Source organism: Asterias rubens, chromosome 6 (assembly GCF_902459465.1).
Source record: "Asterias rubens chromosome 6, eAstRub1.3, whole genome shotgun sequence".
Lineage (NCBI taxonomy): Eukaryota > Metazoa > Echinodermata > Asteroidea > Forcipulatida > Asteriidae > Asterias > Asterias rubens.
Window position 1 is genome coordinate 7,291,444 of NC_047067.1, and position 18,057 is coordinate 7,309,500.

Sequence of the window (18,057 nt, forward strand, 5' to 3'; positions counted from 1 at the left end):
CCCATTGAAAGTGTCAACAAATATAGGTCTAACCGTATATATGGACATAGTGTTCACGGTACACATGCCACACTGATTAGGCCTACTGAAAGGAGGAAGTCTTTATGACATTTCACAGGAGGTCATTTACCAGTTCAATATTTTCTGCTTCAAGTGGAAAAACAATTAAATAATGTACTAGTAGTTTGTCTTAACTACGTGTAGCAGTGTAGCAACCCGATGGAAACTTTTGCATTGCAATCAAGCATTGGCATATATTTAAAACACATAAGTTCTGACAATCTTGCCCAGGAATAGGATGCCTTGCTCTTCTAACGATTATTAATTTACGCAGGATTTTAAATGCGGCAACATTTAAGGGTTGTACTACATTTATTATTAACTAACAAATCACGGTTCTTTATCCCCAATGAAAGAATTTCATCGGTAAGGAATGATGGCACACTTGGGGGAAAATGAAAGTGCTACATTGTTTGTATGTAGGTTTCAGTACAATGTATGTGCAGACAATAACTAGGCAATAGTTGGCAATAGTTATTAATCCAATACATTTACAAAAGAGGGTTTGTTCCAACTTGTCAGCAATGCGTTTGTTTTTTCACTAGTCCGCTAGCTTTGTCACTTTTTTCAAAATTTCATGTTAAAAGTATGTGTCATATTATATTTATTTGCAAACAAAACTAGTGACTTTGCAGTGACTTTGCAGTCACAGCGACCTGTGAAATCATGTCACCTGGTGTGCTTTTATTTTCAAGAAAAGTGGAAATTTGTATCATTGCCAATCTTCAGAAATACAGTCTAGTTCCCTGACCTGAGATTTCAGGTTAAACTGGGGTGACCTGTTTCATTACCATTGTCTTTGCCTTTCCCGTACAAATGACCTCTCGAATGGTTAATAAAAGTTGCCCTGGCTTCCCATGGTCAAAATGTTTAATAAATATTTTATGCCACAATACATACTACTGTGGATGTCATTGGTGCTGCGTGGACAGTCAGAAATCCAAGTAAAGTGTTATTTTTACAGGCAGTAATCATTGAGTTGAATTTAAATTCTTGTTTCTTGGTTTGCAGACTTGATACGTTGAAAGCATCTTGTATCAATTTTTTCTTTGCTCAATCCCAAAATCATCTTGTAATGAGTAAGGCTACAATGTACATCCAACCAAAATACAAACAATAACATACAAGAGCACTGACCTTGTCACCTTACCACCAAAATGTTACAGTGAAGGTCATGCATTGACATCATCCTATTGTTAAACCACTGTTTTAAATGATTCGCCCTAATTGTCCAATTTAATGTTGACAATATATTTCAAGACTTTCACTGTGACAACTGTCTGAATATGTGTACATGAAGGCTTACAAGTTAAGCCACGATGAAACAGAAAAATGTGGTCAAACCATGGAGGTACACAATGTGATGAATACCTCCATGGTCAAGCTGACAAACAAAATGGTTAATACACCATGTTATGGCTCGTATCCTTACCATTATTTGAATTTATAGGGCTTCTTTTTGTACAGCATTTTGTGGAGGTCAAAGAGTTAGTGAGTAATGGTTTTCTTTTCAAGCCAATGTCTTGCCTACATTGTAAGGGATACGATTCCAATCCATCAGAGTTGGATTTTCCAATCCATCAGAGTTGGATTGATTTATAAAACACATTCTCACAGACGTGTATTTTGGCACAAAAAAAAAACTACTGTTCAAATCCACGCCTGTGTGTGCACCGGTTTTGCGTTGAATTTTTCAGCACAAGTCAAAGGTGCAAATTATTCGTGGCGAACTTCAAAATTCAAAAATCTTATAGCATTCACATTTCTAGCAGGAAGGTGAAGTGAGCTTTAGACCCAGAGGTCTGAGATTGAGAATAAGACATCGAGGCCCAAGATCAAGTGTGAAGGTCCAAGACTAAAAATAAAAACAAGGGCCTAACTTAGTGGCTCTGCTTTTGCACTAGCTGTGTACACGTAAGTGAAGAATGGCTCAACAATGTGCACTACGCACATCGCAGAAATTCCCTGTAAAATACATGTATGCTTGATGAGTGCTGGATTCCCTGCTTCCTCAAGCGCTGATTCTTTGCTTACGGTAAGCAGAGCCATGAAATTGGGTCATGTTGAACTGATGTTGAAACTATGAAACCTATTTGTTGATACAATATACTTGATATCATTAATCAATTGTTAATTATATTAAAAAATTTCAGGTCACTGAACAAGGAAAATGGGAAACCTTGCAGGAGTATTTTGGCATCCCAGCTACCTGCGGTCATGCAATCTATGCTCTGCGACAGTTCTACGTCAAGTAAGTTTCTTTCAGTTTGAATCCCTGTTCTGACCATTAGGCTAGATGATATAATATTCTTACATTATGTTACAGAATAAGTCAACACTTCCTTTATTCAGTTCCCTACTCTTCATGCTCAGCCTGTTTTTAAACATCGTTTTTTATTCGGATATGGTGCTTGATATTATTTAAACTTTTTGTAATTCAGTTTGGGGAGTGGGTGTTTTTTATGGTGTCACCAATTCTTAGGTGTTGGTCCGGCATGCAAATAAAGACAACTTAAATCGGCATACCTTTGTATCAACATTAAAAAAATTATTTTTTTGGTTTGTGGTGACACCATGTGTTGCCGCTTACCAATATTGAAACCTCACCATGCAGTGCCTCAAATCCTATCAACTTTTCTGCGCAAAGAATTTTTTATCAGAAGACAATGCATCCGAGTCTACAGTGCATGATAATTTGGACCATATTGTTCAATTCTGTTCAATGACTGGTTGACATGTTACAACACATGAGAAGAAGCAGTTCTAACGAGGTTTCATAAACTGTGCACTGACCATGCATGTTGGTGAGGCAGAAGAAAAGAAAAAATTGACAATTTTCCAAGTCTCCATTTTATTTATTCCTCATCTCAAATGTCAAAGTGAGCTGTTTTTTTTAACAGCATATTTTATTACAAAGGAGTAAATGGCATGATATGATAAACAACTACATGTTTTCAAACTGTAACAGGTTGGACTGAATTAGTCCCCACCGTCGCCCCCCTCTCCCCCCCCCTCTCAATGTAACATAATCAAAGTGTATTTAAATAAAAACATTTTAGTCCAGAACAGATGACAGAATTTAAAAAATAAGATCAATAATAACCTATGATTCAAATTCCTCATAGCCATCCCAAAATTAAAACTAGAAAACAAAAATCAATTTACAGACTTCTTATTGTTTGCCTAGATATGACACATAACTATTTTTACTTTTTCACAAAGATCTCTTTAATTTAAAATATTTAATTCCTCATTAATTTGAAAATTGTGATAAGACCACAATTACCAAACCCTCCCATCCCACATCGCACTCAAGTTTTCCTCCGTGGTGCACTCGCTCTCTGAAATATCTTTAGCTGGCAATTTGAGATGTAATGCCAACAAAGCATCCAGCAGTCAGTCGGATTTTTTCTGTTAATTGTTGAAGACACGTTTGTTTATCTTTCTTGTGTACACATACAATGACAATGCCTGGTCTGATGTTGAAGGTCATTACCCTTGCCGTTCATGCCTGCTCACATGGAGTAAGGGTACCATCATGTGTACATTGTTTTAAGGTCAACCGGCAACACAGAACCTTGTGGCCGACTCCTTGGAGTTCCATCTATGCTAGATGTTTCAATACTCACCCTGCAAAATAGCGGATGAGAAAATTTCTAGCCTGGTAACTTGATTGTGTACATCAGGTACTAGAATGTCTGGGCCAATCTTCAATACACATGAACGGTTTTCAGTTTCCCTTCTTCTTTTCAGGCAGAAACTCAAACCTTCCAATCGCAATGCATTTTATGCATTATTTAATTGTGTATTTTTTACAGAAAATTGCATGTGAGATTTTCACCTTTTTGAGCAATAAAAACAAATCTACACATATTGTTATAAATTTGTTGACTGAATTGAATAACACTTAATTAAATTTAGCAGAAACCTTGACATCGTTTTGGTACAAATCACAAATAATATATTTTAAATTTTCGTTACAATGCATTCGGGTCTCTTATGAGGTTAAGAATTGGGTTGACATGTAAAACAAAATAGCACATTGTTCTGCTGCAGACAGTGAGCTTTTTGTATCCATGAGCAAAGGGCATACATTGTATCCAAGCAATGATAGTTTTGTTTTTTAACAGTCCCTTCTTTTGAATGACCACAGTTTTGGCAATAACAGTCATCAAAGTATTGAGTAATTCAACCGTAAGGTACAATTCTGTTGTGTACAAATGTACATAAATCAACGATTCTCTGGCTCAGTGCTATTTAAGGTCAATAGTTGCAATATTATACTCATAATGATCGGAATGCCATTAAATGCAAGATGCATTAATTAAAAAAAAAAAATATTACTATCGGTTATCATTCAAATACTTTGAAGACCACTCTTTGATCGTTAAACCCCATTTACTGTGAGCTCCAAAATATATATTTAAATCTGTTGTTAATTTTAATTGAAATGATCAAAATAGTCATCCCTCCCGGCAATTTTCAAAGGTTTTCTCTGTGAGAACAGGTTTTCAATTGGAAATATTTCTCAGTAAGATCGGCACAATTGTGAGCTTTTATATTTAACCTGTAAAACTCTAATATTGTTTAGTTAATACAGTCAGACAAAATTGTGGCTTTAAGTCAGTAAAACAAGAATGAATAATATTACTTTGCACTTGCACCACAGTCAAGAAGTCCACCCTACCATTTTAAAGCCATTTGTCAGTATTTCCAATTGTTACTATTATTGCGATCTCTCGGTGTTGATATGCCAAACTATTTGCTTTGATTTTGTAACGTTCACTGTGCTTGCACATTGACACAACATATTCTGCATTGTATGAACTTTATTCATAGTTTATTTACACTGTCTGATAATAATGTTCAACCATGTATTGGAGGGCCATGTTATATCAACACTGGACCTACATAAACGGAGATTCTTCACAATATTATTTAAAAACACTAAACCACAGCTGAATAGTGTACACACTTTAATCATCAACCATTTTACTATCTGTTAAGTATGCATACATACACAAGATGTACACTGTATGCAGATGGATTGCCATGTAAATATTAAAAAGGTCAATACAGCACTGCAGCGTACAATAACAATACAGAAATATGGCAAGCCAACGGGGCAATAGAGGGATAGTGTAATGGCAATTTGCATTGTATACATTGACTTAGTGGGATGTTGGGTTTATTTAAAAAGGTTGAAAGTGCATGTGTGTCCATGTAAAGGCCAATCCTACATGTATATATTTAATTGTTTAATTTTAACAGGATTTATATTAATAGTGTACAGTTTTGTTTACTAATAGATTTCAATGTACGTGTACATGTACGTGTACATGTACATATACAACATGAGTGCACCGATACTTCTTAAAGCCATTGGACAATTTCAGTACAGAAAAAAAGTTAAAAGTTCACAGATTTACAAATAACTTACAGGGTTTACAGAAAGTAATGGTGAAAGACTTCTCTTGAAATATTATTCCATGAAATGCTTTACTTTTTGAGAAAACATTAAAACAATATCAATTCTCGATATTGAGAATTACGGATTTATTTCAAACACATGTCATGACACGGCAAAACGTGCGGAAACAAGGGTGGGTTTTCCCGTTATTTTCTCCCGATGACCGATTGAGCCTTAAATTTTCACAGGTTTGTTATTTTATATAGAAGTTGTGATAAACGAAGTGTGGGCCTTGGACAAAACCGAAAGTGTCCAATGGCTTTAAGAAAAGAGATACAAGTAAAAATGTACCACCACATATTTACTGCTTTTAAAACAAGACATGTAGGCCTTCTTTTTTACACTAGTTGGTGATAAAATTGATTTGGTCCCCTAATTCATGTTTTAATTCTTCACTCGCCGTACATTGTACCACAATGAGGCATTTCTGTCAGAAATAAAATTTTTTTTTTTTTTTTTTTTTTTTTTTTTTTTTTTTTTTTTTCAAAATGGTTTTTGTACAAGCTTTTAACATACTCATTACTGTTAATGTATTCAGCAAGTATCATTCAGTACCTAATACGTAATTGTTTTAAGTAGCCTAGTAATAATTTTATTCATTTATTATTCATTTATTCATTTATTATGTGCAGGGTTCATAAAAACCTAATTACACTAATAAAATACAAACTAGTACGCAACACTAGATTTGCCAATGTTCTGTATTTTCATGAACCTTTTTGGATAGTCCAATGTATTTTTATACAAAGTGCTACCGGCACTGTTCAGGTGCAGGGGCAGGTGTGTGACAATACTTTTTGTACATGTATCTGGAAGCGTAGTATTTTCATGAAGTGACTTACATTGCATCACGGTAGGTCTCAATATAGCCATTGTGATAAAAGCACACATTGTGTTATAAAAACACGACACTCTGCTGGCAACACTTTTGTTTTTCCTTCATGTTCACAAGTTGTGTACTAATAAAATATTCAGTTTTATTTTTGTCTGAAAGTTTATCATTTATAGCAGGTTTTGAAACAGCAGTTTGAAAACTAAGGTATTTTTTATTATTTGTTTTTCTTCTCTTTTTTTTCTCCCCCTCTTTAGACAAGATACATCCTGTCACTTTGTGGTATGAGTGACAAGTTCTTTGTATCGAGACAAAGTGTTGCCCTTATTTTAAAACCATGCATAATGCTGGCTTGCAGCAAACACTATCACATCCATTACTTCACATGTTAAATAGTTTTTACAATTCCACTATCCCATGTTTTACATTGTTAACAAAATTGTTTCTATTTAAAGTTAAAATTTGTATAAAATGCTAAATATTTGATTGCCCCTTTGTCAGACTCCCCAGTAGCGGTAGTAAGCAAAGCTCGGTCTTATTATAATTACATTAACAATGAAATGCCCTACCGCTAACAAAATAACAATTTAGATAGTAATTACATGCACGCTACGCAACACGGTGCTTTGTACTGCAGCACACCTACGAGCGACCATAATAGACCTTGGCGTAGTATGAACATGGAGAATACTGTAGGTTGTGTTGCTGCTTAGATTCATACATAGACCCATCAGATTGTAGGCGCCAGGCAACTGGATTTTAAAAGTAAACAAATATCAGTTACAGTGGTTGAATCTTTGGGGAATAATTTCCATTTTTCCGATTTACACTTGTTTTGTCAAATTCCCAGTCATCATTTGATGTATGTTTACTCGTTCCGTATCAATATATATCCAGCAGTATCGTTTTACAAATTACACTGCTGAACTGCGTAGACCTGCTGTACCCCTTCTGCTGGATAGGCTGGATCAGATTATTAAATTGCTATTATTCTCACGGCCCCTATAAAACCTTGTGAAAAGAGCCCTTTGAAAAGAGGAAGTGGCCCATATTACACAGTGAGTAGCCAGCATACTGTAGTTCCCATAGCTTGAGTGTAGGATAATACTGAAGGCTGCCCATGATGGGTTACCTATTGTCATTGCTCATTGCTGGTTTCCCTGAGCTTTCTGCCTGGGCAATGCAACCTTTTGTTGCATTGTGTTTTGGAGCATACTACCAGGCAGATGAGCCTTTACCCACCCGCCCCCCCCCCCCCACACACACACACATGTTACAAATGTACAATGTTGCATCTGGTATGTGTAGCCTACATGTTCTACCTCCATGATGTTAGTAATTTTGTACTAATAGTTTCCATTCCATGTATACAAATGTACATACAAATGTACAATGTTGCACTGTAGCCACCGATAAATAAATGGTCGTACTGGTAATTTTGTCAATAAACATTTCCCGTTACCTTGTGATGGACATGAATGTTACCGTTGACATGAAAGTGAGCCGTGGATACCTAATCTATGTTTATTGACTTGGTGCTGGGGTTTTTTCAGTCATTAATTAATTAAATTTCTGTCATGACTTGCAGCATATGGTACGAGCAATGAATGAACAAAGAATGTTTCATTACAGTTTACACATGGTCAACGTTTTGGATAGTACATGTACTACTGTACAGAAGTGTATAGTACATACATGTACATGTATTGTACTTTGTTTTAAATTTTACCCAGTCAGTTTCCCTTGTTGTAGTTCATTACTTGATGTTTTCATTGACGGACTCACTGTTTTATTCAAATTAAGTGTTGACAGGATAGTAGTCAGCGTGGGAACAATGAACAATTAGTAATGCGATATTCATGAACACATTTGTTTCTCTTTTTTGCTCATTGAGTAAGTAATGAAATCAAATGTCAATTTTTTTCCTTCAAAGGATTTGAACAAAACTGCCTCATCATCAGTCATAAGAGGACATCGAGTAGTTTAACAATTTCAGTGAACATACTTTGTCTTAACTCGGCCTACATTTTCTACCTCCATGGTTTCTACCTCCTAAGCTTGAGTGATATCACGATATTATCGAATATCGCGATATTAATTTGGATATTAATTTATCGCGATATCGATTAAATATCGCGATGTATTTGCTAGCTGAGACATCTCGCACCCCATAGGTTTGGAGTAAAATCAGAAGAATATGTCATTAGAACACCTCTCTTATCCTAGGACTGTCTCTTCTACAACTTTCACTTGGAGTTTTAAGACTGATGATGTCAAATTTCATTAATCGCGATTATATCGAATATCGCGATATATTGTCGGTGATATATCGTGAATAAAATAAATCGATATCACCCAAGCTTAGTTTCTACCATGGTTAAATGGCGTTTAATTTTTCATATCCTGTTGTTGACACTGACAGTGTTGACCTATTCATTGATGCGTTGCCATGCCTTCTATCTCACGAATCAATTTGGAGGTTGTGAAAAACATCTTTAGAGATAACAAATTTTGACAATAAATTAGTTCACAATAAAACATTTCCAATTTTGACTACTGACTGTAACACATATCCAACAACGCATGCTGACCAAAACTGTTTGACTCTGATTAAATAAGGTGGCACCATGAATGATCACAGAGTCCGCATTCAAACATTATCAAATAAAAAACAAACCTGGTGGATTTTGATGTGTTGAGGATGGGTTCAGTGGTTTTTAAAATAAATACTGTATAACAAAACAGTATCTTATAACACTAAATAATGGTCAACTCTTTGTGTATTTGAAAGCTGTGTATTCGAAAGCCGTATATAGCCAGTTATTGAGCTCAATGGGTATTATACATTATTGTGTACTTTGAATCAATTGTCTGAATGTGTACAGATGAATGGGATGGGTTACAGCAGCTGCCAGTGTTTGTTGAACAAGTTGCTGGCAGTCATTTCTTTGTGATGAACTGGACTAGTACTTATCTCTCTGTACCATCTATTTAATGGTGAACACACAGTGGGTTTACACATGCTAATACAGTACAGTGTGCGTTATGTGTTAACATTGTCAGATATTGTAATGCATTGCATAGGATTATTATATTTCTTTTAAAGAAATGTATCTGGTGCCAAAAATTTATTCTGGAAATTCATTTGTCATTCTTGACATCCTTGTATTTTCTTAAAGGTCTCAATAATCAGAGGTTTATGAACTGCTGAATGTACATGTAATTTATTAAATTGTTCATTTTTGCATCATTTAATAATCTGTTAAATGTTTGCAACAACACATATTTTTAGCAAACTTAAATGTAAGACAAGAAACGCAATTAAGTGAAACAGTTTGGATCCCTCATGCTAGAAGTTTTCGTGATTTGGTTTTAGGTTTTAGGTTCTTAATATTTTACAACCCTTGAAAAATTTGCCAGTGTGATTGAAAATAATCAGTATACTCCTATATGTACTTAATTTGTGTTTCCTGTCATAAATGCTTGTAGGGTTTGGAAGTGACATTTGGACTTATCACTTGGTTGGGGGGTTTCCCCTGGGGAAAGGAACATTTTGATTATTTTGGGGTTCAAAGGTTCAAAAGTCTATAGGTCTATACATTCCATCCTCCATAGTTTGGTGACAGGCTGAGGAGTTTCAACAGTGTCAGTTATTTTCCTCTGTCTGCGTGACATATGATAGTTAAAGGCACTGGACACTGTTGTTAATTACTCCAAATAATTGTGAGCATAAAACCTTACTTGGTAACGAGTAATGGAGAGCTGATTGATAGTATAAAACATTGTGAGAAACGTAGAAGTAACGTAACGAGAAAGACAAAGTTTCCACAAATTTGATTTCGAGACCTCAGAGTTAGATTTTGAGGTCTTCTTGAAACCAAACATCTGAAAGCACACAACTTCGTGTGACAAGGTTGTATTTTCTTTCATTGTTATCTTGCAACTTAACTACGACCAATTGAGCTCAAATTTTCACATGTTTGATGTTGACAAACACCATGTGAGAAGACTTGTCTTTGACAGTTACCAAAGGTGTGCAGTGTCTTTAAGTGCATTAGAGAGATTTCGCTTTTTAAGATTGTACACTTAACTAGACATACATGTTTCATCCAATTATGATCACTCTGATTGTTGTAAGCATGAGGACGGTTCAATGATACAGTATTTGAAGGCTGGGGGACAGTAAGAGCTAACTGTTAAAATATTTTCTTCACACGGTAGAAAAGTTGCAGGTTACATCACATTTTTACAAGTTTGCGTCACACTACTAAAAGTAACTGTTATGATGTATTAATTTTGGTTTTTACCCACACACCGATGTATGTTAGCACTGTATACTCAGTACTTTCCTGAGTCATGTGATAAAATATCACAAGCATGTCACTCCGGTAAAAACCCAAATTAATATTCTGTATCCCAAATGCAAATTTAACATCTCTTATGTTAGATGGGCTTCCTCCTGGAACATGTTTTATCCTACCTGAGGGACACATGGAGATTCTTAAAAAGAATCAATGTTGGATTTTTATTATTATTATTATTATTTGTTTTTTCTGTGCAATTTAATACTCATTGTTATTTCCTGATTTGCTTTGATTCAGATACTTGGAGTCCTATGAGAGGATCCATCACCAGGGGGAAGATGCTGAGGAGGTATTACGTTCACGTTCCCGGCTTGCCACGCCGTCGAGCGTGCCACAGAAGAGGAACATGGACACGAGGAGAGGCAGGGAGATCTCGGGTAAGTTTTAGAAAATGTTCCACACTCAAAACGAGAAAGAGTCGCCAATAACTGGAGGGATTTTAATCTCCCTCTTGCCAAATTGAAAAATTTTTCTTGAAAAGATGAAGAAAACAAATACAATGTATTTGAGTTCCAAATTAACTGTTCAAATAAGAAGAAAATACAAATAATTCTGATAGTTTACAATGTATTCGAGTTCCAGTTTAACTGTTTACATTCACGAAAAGACAAACGGAGGCACTAGGCAACGACTGCTTGTGAGAAATTGTCACATGGTGATTTAAAAAACTAACTTTGATTTCAGTCTTAAATAAATTACCATTTCTTTTCTCTCCTGTTGTACCAATTAAATATTTCTGACTTATGCATATAAAATTATATTTAAATGTATATTGCTTATTTAATTGGAACTGCCTGTAATTAGTTTATGTTGTGAAGTACTACATGTACACATTGTTGCAAATCTGACATACTGATGAATAATTGATTAATATACTGTTACACACACACCAGCGTAAATTTTTCAGCATTTTGTCAGATTTGTGACGACATGTTTTAGGTGTAAGTGAAGAGCGGAACTGGTTGTGCAGTAACGGCTCGAATTTCACGCAGGCCCGAGGCCAGTGATTTTAGCTTCGGTCCAGTAAACTTTATGCCGAACAAGTCCGGCGGTCTTGGTTTTTTTTTTATGCATACTTATATAGTTACTATTACAAATAATTATATGAAATATATTATCTTTCATTAAAAAATGTATTTCAATCTCATTTAAAATAAAAGTTTTTGTTTTACTTGTCGTCAAATCAGTGTTCTGAGCACGCCTGCGGAACGTCAATCCGTCCTTTTTTCACGTGCATCAGGCTGCATACAAGTTTTCCATTCAGTTTACTCATTCCCACACCTTGTACATCTAGTCTCAAACCATTTATGTTTATGCACCCGGGGAGTGAAAGAGCGGGGACGAGGGAGTGATGTGTTGGTACCCGGCACGGCGGCACACCTTAGTACAGCGATGTTTGTTTACCACTGACCGTGTGTAAAGTCTGATACCTTACAAAGGAGTGTTGAATTTGCATTAAGGTCTGGTTGTAATACCACACATCCCTGTGTTGCATGGATTAAAAGTAAGGTCTTGTTGCCAAACGTCTTGCTAAATATGGTTACCAACAGTGATGAGCTTCTGACTACTGAGTGTCAAATTTTTGGTCAATCTTTTTATGACGATCTTTTTATGAATGCTGCACGTTGCAGTGTTGTGTTGGTGATTTGCCTGTCAAATCGAAATTTTTTTTTTTGAGGCGACGAGAATGACGTGAAGTAGGTATATGGAACTTTATTGATTGGGTTTCACAGCAAAAAAAAAGCCTCCTAAGGGATGAAAAAGGCCTGCTGTTCTATCGTGTTAACTTTTTTTTTTTCCTAATAAAATTTTGGTCTTGTAAAAAATCTTCCGGTCCAGTAAAAATTCTGAGCAACAAGTCCTGCGGTCTTGTGGATTTTTTCCCCAAATTCGAGCCCTGAGTAAGAGCAAATACTTGAAATTGATTATTTGGACTATTTAGATTATTCGTCCGCTCAGTCATTAGTGCAGTTTGTATGAATTTCATAAAATTGGTTTTGCACATTTTTGAACTACTGGTAAAAAAAAAGATGTTTAGCAAAAAGAAACATTATTTTTCCCAAGGAAAAAATACAAGTGGATTTTGATTTATTTTTCCAAACTTATTCGCATTTTTCACATAACGACCTTCTGATCATAACGGGTTTACAATTGCAATTAACACCTTATAGCACTCAGCTGACGGTGTGAGAAATAAACACTGAAGTTTGATAATGCCCGAAAGATAATAATAACAATACCCTGGAATTTGTTTTATATTTTCCCAATAATGACAAGGTTGTTTCTCTTAACCGTTACAGACCTCGTCCGCTCAAATGCAGGCCTGTGCACAAAGAAGCCACGCATCTCTGAATATGACAAGATCATGTTCTCATTACAAAGCGGTCTGCCTAACGAGGTAGACTTTGCCATTAACGTTTGCACACTGTTGTCTAATGAGGGACGGCATGTCCTACACCTCGAGCGGGCAGTGAAATTGATTGATCTACTCCTTGCACACTGCGGAGTGTTCTACGAAGGTAAGGTGGCTGCAACCCTCCTCGGAGAGAACGGCTTAAATGCTGACACCACTTGATTATTTATTCATTCTATTGTATTGAACCTCATGTTACAATTTGTACATGTATGTGGATAATAAATTGCACTTTTTCCACGACTACATCATGTTGAGCATTTTAAAGGCAGTGGACACTATTGGTAATTACTCAAAATAGTTATAGCATAAAACATTACTTGGTTATGAGTAATGGGGAGCTGTTGATCGTATAAAACATTGTGAGAAACGTCTCCCTCTGAAGTAAGGTAGTTTCAGAGAAAGAAGTAATTTTTCCAAGAATTTGATTTCGTTTGGAGGGATGTACTAATTTGAAGGTAGATAGATAGTTCATTGGTTCAGAAAGTCTTTGCAAAAATTCATTCCCAGCTTAGGACATATATGATTAGGTGGCTACAGCTATGGCTGTTGCTAAGGGGGTCCTATATACTTCAGTCACTCACATCTGTAGCCGCAGCTACTAATTTGGACACAGCCTAGTTTTCAATCTCACTCTTCACTCAACCTGTGACAAGTTAATGAATCTTGCTTGCTTGTCACACTTATTTACCTGTGCATAGCAATCTTTGCATTACTCTTTGTTGTGTCGCCCTCATTTGGCTACCAATCCGAGCACGCATTAATCTCAAGCTTCTCGTCATTGCGTATTTAATTTATCAACTCTATGACACCTTCATATCTTCATGAACTCATCTCTGTCAATAGATCTGTCTTCGCACCCGCTTATCATTTGACCCACACACTAAGTCGAGTTCTAGAGATTGTGCCTTTCAAGTCTCTACCCCTTGGCTCATGGATTCTCTTCCTTATCATTTGACCCACACACTAAGTCGAGTTCTAGAGATTGTGCCTTTCAAGTCTCTACCTCTTGGCTCATGGATTCTCTTCCTTATCATTTGACCCACACACTAAGTCGAGTTCTAGAGATTGTGCCTTTCAAGTCTCTACCCCTTGGCTCATGGATTCTCTTCCTTATCATTTGACCCACACACTAAGTCGAGTTCTAGAGATTGTGCCTTTCAAGTCTCTACCCCTTGGCTCATGGATTCTCTTCCTTATCATTTGACCCACACACTAAGTCGAGTTCTAGAGATTGTGCCTTTCAAGTCTCTACCCCTTGGCTCATGGATTCTCTTCCTTATCATTTGACCCACACACTAAGTCGAGTTCTAGAGATTGTGCCTTTCAAGTCTCTACCTCTTGGCTCATGGATTCTCTTCCTTATCATTTGACCCACACACTAAGTCGAGTTCTAGAGATTGTGCCTTTCAAGTCTCTACCTCTTGGCTCTTGGATTCTCTTCCTTATCATTTGACCCACACACTAAGTCGAGTTTAGAGATTGTGCCTTTCAAGTCTCTACCTCTTGGCTCATGGATTCTCTTCCTTATCATTTGACCCACACACTAAGTCGAGTTCTAGAGATTGTGCCTTTCAAGTCTCTACCTCTTGGCTCACGGATTCTCTTCCTTGTAACATCTACATACAGTAGGAAGCCAACACATGCCAGCTTTTATCAACAAATTTACTCACAACCCATTTATTTACAAAATCATGCCATTTATGTTTTTGTTATAGTTTTTTTATAAATATATCATGCATTGTTTGTATTTAAGTCAGCTTTTTAAAGTGCACCGATCTTTGTGGGGTGCCATAAAACTGCCTGTGCATACATGTATATGATTTAACGTTCCATACGAAGTGTGGACCTGAGATCAAAACAAGTCCACATTATTTGGGAAAATAGAACACTGTGTGGACTTGCACATGTCCACGCACGTCCACGCAGTGTTTTTTACAGTGTGTACAGAACAAAGGAATGTCCACACACTGACCGCAACTTAGCAGGCATGTATGCTTCGTTTTTGAAAGGGCAAGGGCACCAAGGCATTTCCTCCTTGGTAAAGGGCACCCTGTGAGGAAATTGTACATTTCTACTGGAGTGATTCAAGGACACCAAGGCAATGACCAAACGCCTTGATTGCCTCAATGAAGTAGCAGGCCTGAAAGCTATGGTGTAAACATGTAATGTATAGTAATGATGGACGTATATCACCTTTGATTTTGTCTGTAACAGGAGCTGGAGGTTATAGGTCCTTGTATCAGGAGGATTGGAAACCTACCACAGAGCGTGACTTTGTGACGTTCTGGTATGATACGGTGACTGACAATGATATACGGGAGATCATCGGACCAGACACTCTGAGAACAAAAGGTAAGTGTCTCTGAAGCTCAGTTTATTCTTCACGCAAACTGCATGAAAATGGAGCAAAGCACTTTAAATGAGAAATGCTGTGTTTAAAGGCAGTGGACACTATTGGTAATTGTCAAAGACTAGCCTTCACATTTGGTGTATCTCAACATATACCTAAAATAACAAACCTTTGAAAATTTGAGCTCAATCGGTCATCGAAGTTGCGAGATAACAATGAAAGAAAAAACGCCCTTGTCACACAAAGTTGCGTGCGTTTAGATGGTTGATTTCGAGACCTCAAGTTCTAAACCTGAGGTCTCGAAATCAAATTCGTGGAAAGTTACTTCTATCTCGAAAACTATGGCACTTCAGAGGGAGCTGTTTCTCACAGTGTTTTATACCATCAACCTCTCCCCATTACTCGTCGCCAAGAAAGGTTTTATGCCAATAATTATTTTGAGTAATTACCAATAGTGTCCACTGCCTTTAAATGAGAAAAGAGTGTATGTATGCTGATTGTTTCAATTTTAAAATGTTGTATTTCATTTGGTTTTGAGTGATGTAAACCAGAGGTGGATTTCACAGAGAGTTTAGATTTAGTCTTATCTTGAGTTAGGATGAGTTACTCGTCCTAACTTAGAACTAGCCTTAAGTTTTTAATACCTCCTAGGACTAGTCCTCAGTTCTTTGTGAAATCGTCCCCTGGGTTCACAGCACCCTAATTATTTCTCTCTAGGTGTTCAGTTCGTTTGATCTCCCTTGTAATAGCACTGTATTAAAGGCAGTGGACACTATCGGTAATTGTCAAAGACTAGCCCTGACAGTTGATGTATCTCAACATATGCATAAAATAACAAACCTGTGAAAATTTGAGCTCAATCGGTCTTCGAACTTGCGAGATAATAATGAAAGAAAAAAACACCCTTGTCACACGGAGTTGTGTGCGTTTAGATGGTTGATTTCGAGACCTCCAGTTCTAAATCGGAGGTCTCGAAATCAAATTTGTTGAAAATTACTTCTTTCTCGAAAACTATGGCACTTCAGAGGCAGATCTTACAAAGTTTTAACCATAAACCTCTCCCCATTACTCGCCCCCAAGAAAGGTTTTATGCTAATAACTATTTTGAGTAATTACCAATAGTGTCCACTGCCTTGAATATTCTTATTATTATTATTATTGCATTTTATGTTACCAATAATGAAATTGATGGAGAAGCCCCATGTGTCAAAGCAGACCTGTTAAAGTTAAACCTGTGACCTCTTTACTGTTTATCCCAGGTCACTGTAAAGTCAAAGATGCTGATATGTTCACTGTGAGACAGATGGGACTTAATGATATCGAAGGACAACGGATACTTCAGGTAAGTGCTAGTTAGTCCCCTACATGTCTACTTTGCCATTTGTTTGTTGTTTGTTGTTGTTGTTGTTGTTGTTGTTGTTGTTGTTGTTGTTGTTGTTGTTGTTGTTGTTGTTGTTGTTGTTTTTCCCACCCCACTTATTTTAAATTGTTAAGTGCTAGGAGGCTTTTGTATATAAGACAATATATAAAACAAAATGTTGTTGTCATAAATTCTTGATGCAGCTCTGTAATACACGTTCTGCAGTGTGTTGTTGTAAGCAATACGGTTGGGAATACTTACATCATATACCCAGGTTGTCCATAGTGTCTAAGCTGTGGCAACCAAGTCCCAATTTCAGGAAGCTGCTTTAGCAGAAAATAATGCTATACAATTTTCTGCTACACAAATATTAGCAGGATACCAGTAAAAAAATATGTATTTGAGAAAAGGCGTTTTGGTTGGTGACCATGTTCTGGTAAGCATAATTTTGTTGTGCTAAGCTACTTTTTGTCCTAATGCAGCTCTATGAAATTTGAATTTGAATTGTTATCTCTCAGTTTCATGTTTGAAATTGATTTTAAAATTAATTGTTTGAACTGCAGATCATTTCACTTCTCATTGATCAGTTATTTTGAACTTGAATTATCCCCTTGAACAATAATGTCAAATTACTTTTCTTGGTGAATGCTTTTTATCTCTGAATGTGTTAACGATGTTGTGTTGAAACTGCAATCATGAATAAGATGCAAATAACTTACTGCAAATAACTTACTGCAAATAACTTACTGCAAATAACTTACTGCAAATAACTTACTGCAAATAACGTTCATCAGATCATCAGAACACATAATCGACAAGCTATGTGAAATCTATTTGCCATTATTTTCTTAAGACTGACAGATATTTGAAAAATCAAATTTGCTGTCTGACTTGTTAGAACAGTCATGATGCGTAGTTTTTCAAGTTTAAACGAGAGTGTTCTCCTGACACACTTTTTTGTTTCGCCGTGATGGATCGGGGGAAAACTGGGGCAGGCTGTAAAGCCGTCCGGCTCTTATTGCATTACAAAGGGTTCGGTTAAGACAGATAGAAGCAGTTGCATCTGGTAGGATAAGGAGAGCACACGGCCAGATATCGGATTTCTCTCCGGGTGAATCATAATGGAGCTAGAGCGATCCAAACCGGACCTCAATTTCATGAAGTCCGAGATCGGGCATTTTGAGCACGAGATTGGCATTTGTCAT

General features: G+C 36.5%; 1 protein-coding gene across 1 annotated transcript in view; it reads left to right on the plus strand.

Annotated features, from left to right (window-relative positions):
• Nucleotides 1-18,057, plus strand: part of LOC117291248 (AT-rich interactive domain-containing protein 2-like) — a 38,215-nt gene that overhangs the window by 3,047 nt on the left and 17,111 nt on the right. The window contains exons 3-7 of the mRNA XM_033772868.1: nt 2,214-2,311; nt 10,964-11,103; nt 13,027-13,245; nt 15,357-15,494; nt 16,752-16,834. Of these exons, the coding sequence (XP_033628759.1) occupies nt 2,214-2,311; nt 10,964-11,103; nt 13,027-13,245; nt 15,357-15,494; nt 16,752-16,834 (678 nt within the window). The remainder of the gene's footprint in view (nt 1-2,213; nt 2,312-10,963; nt 11,104-13,026; nt 13,246-15,356; nt 15,495-16,751; nt 16,835-18,057) is intronic.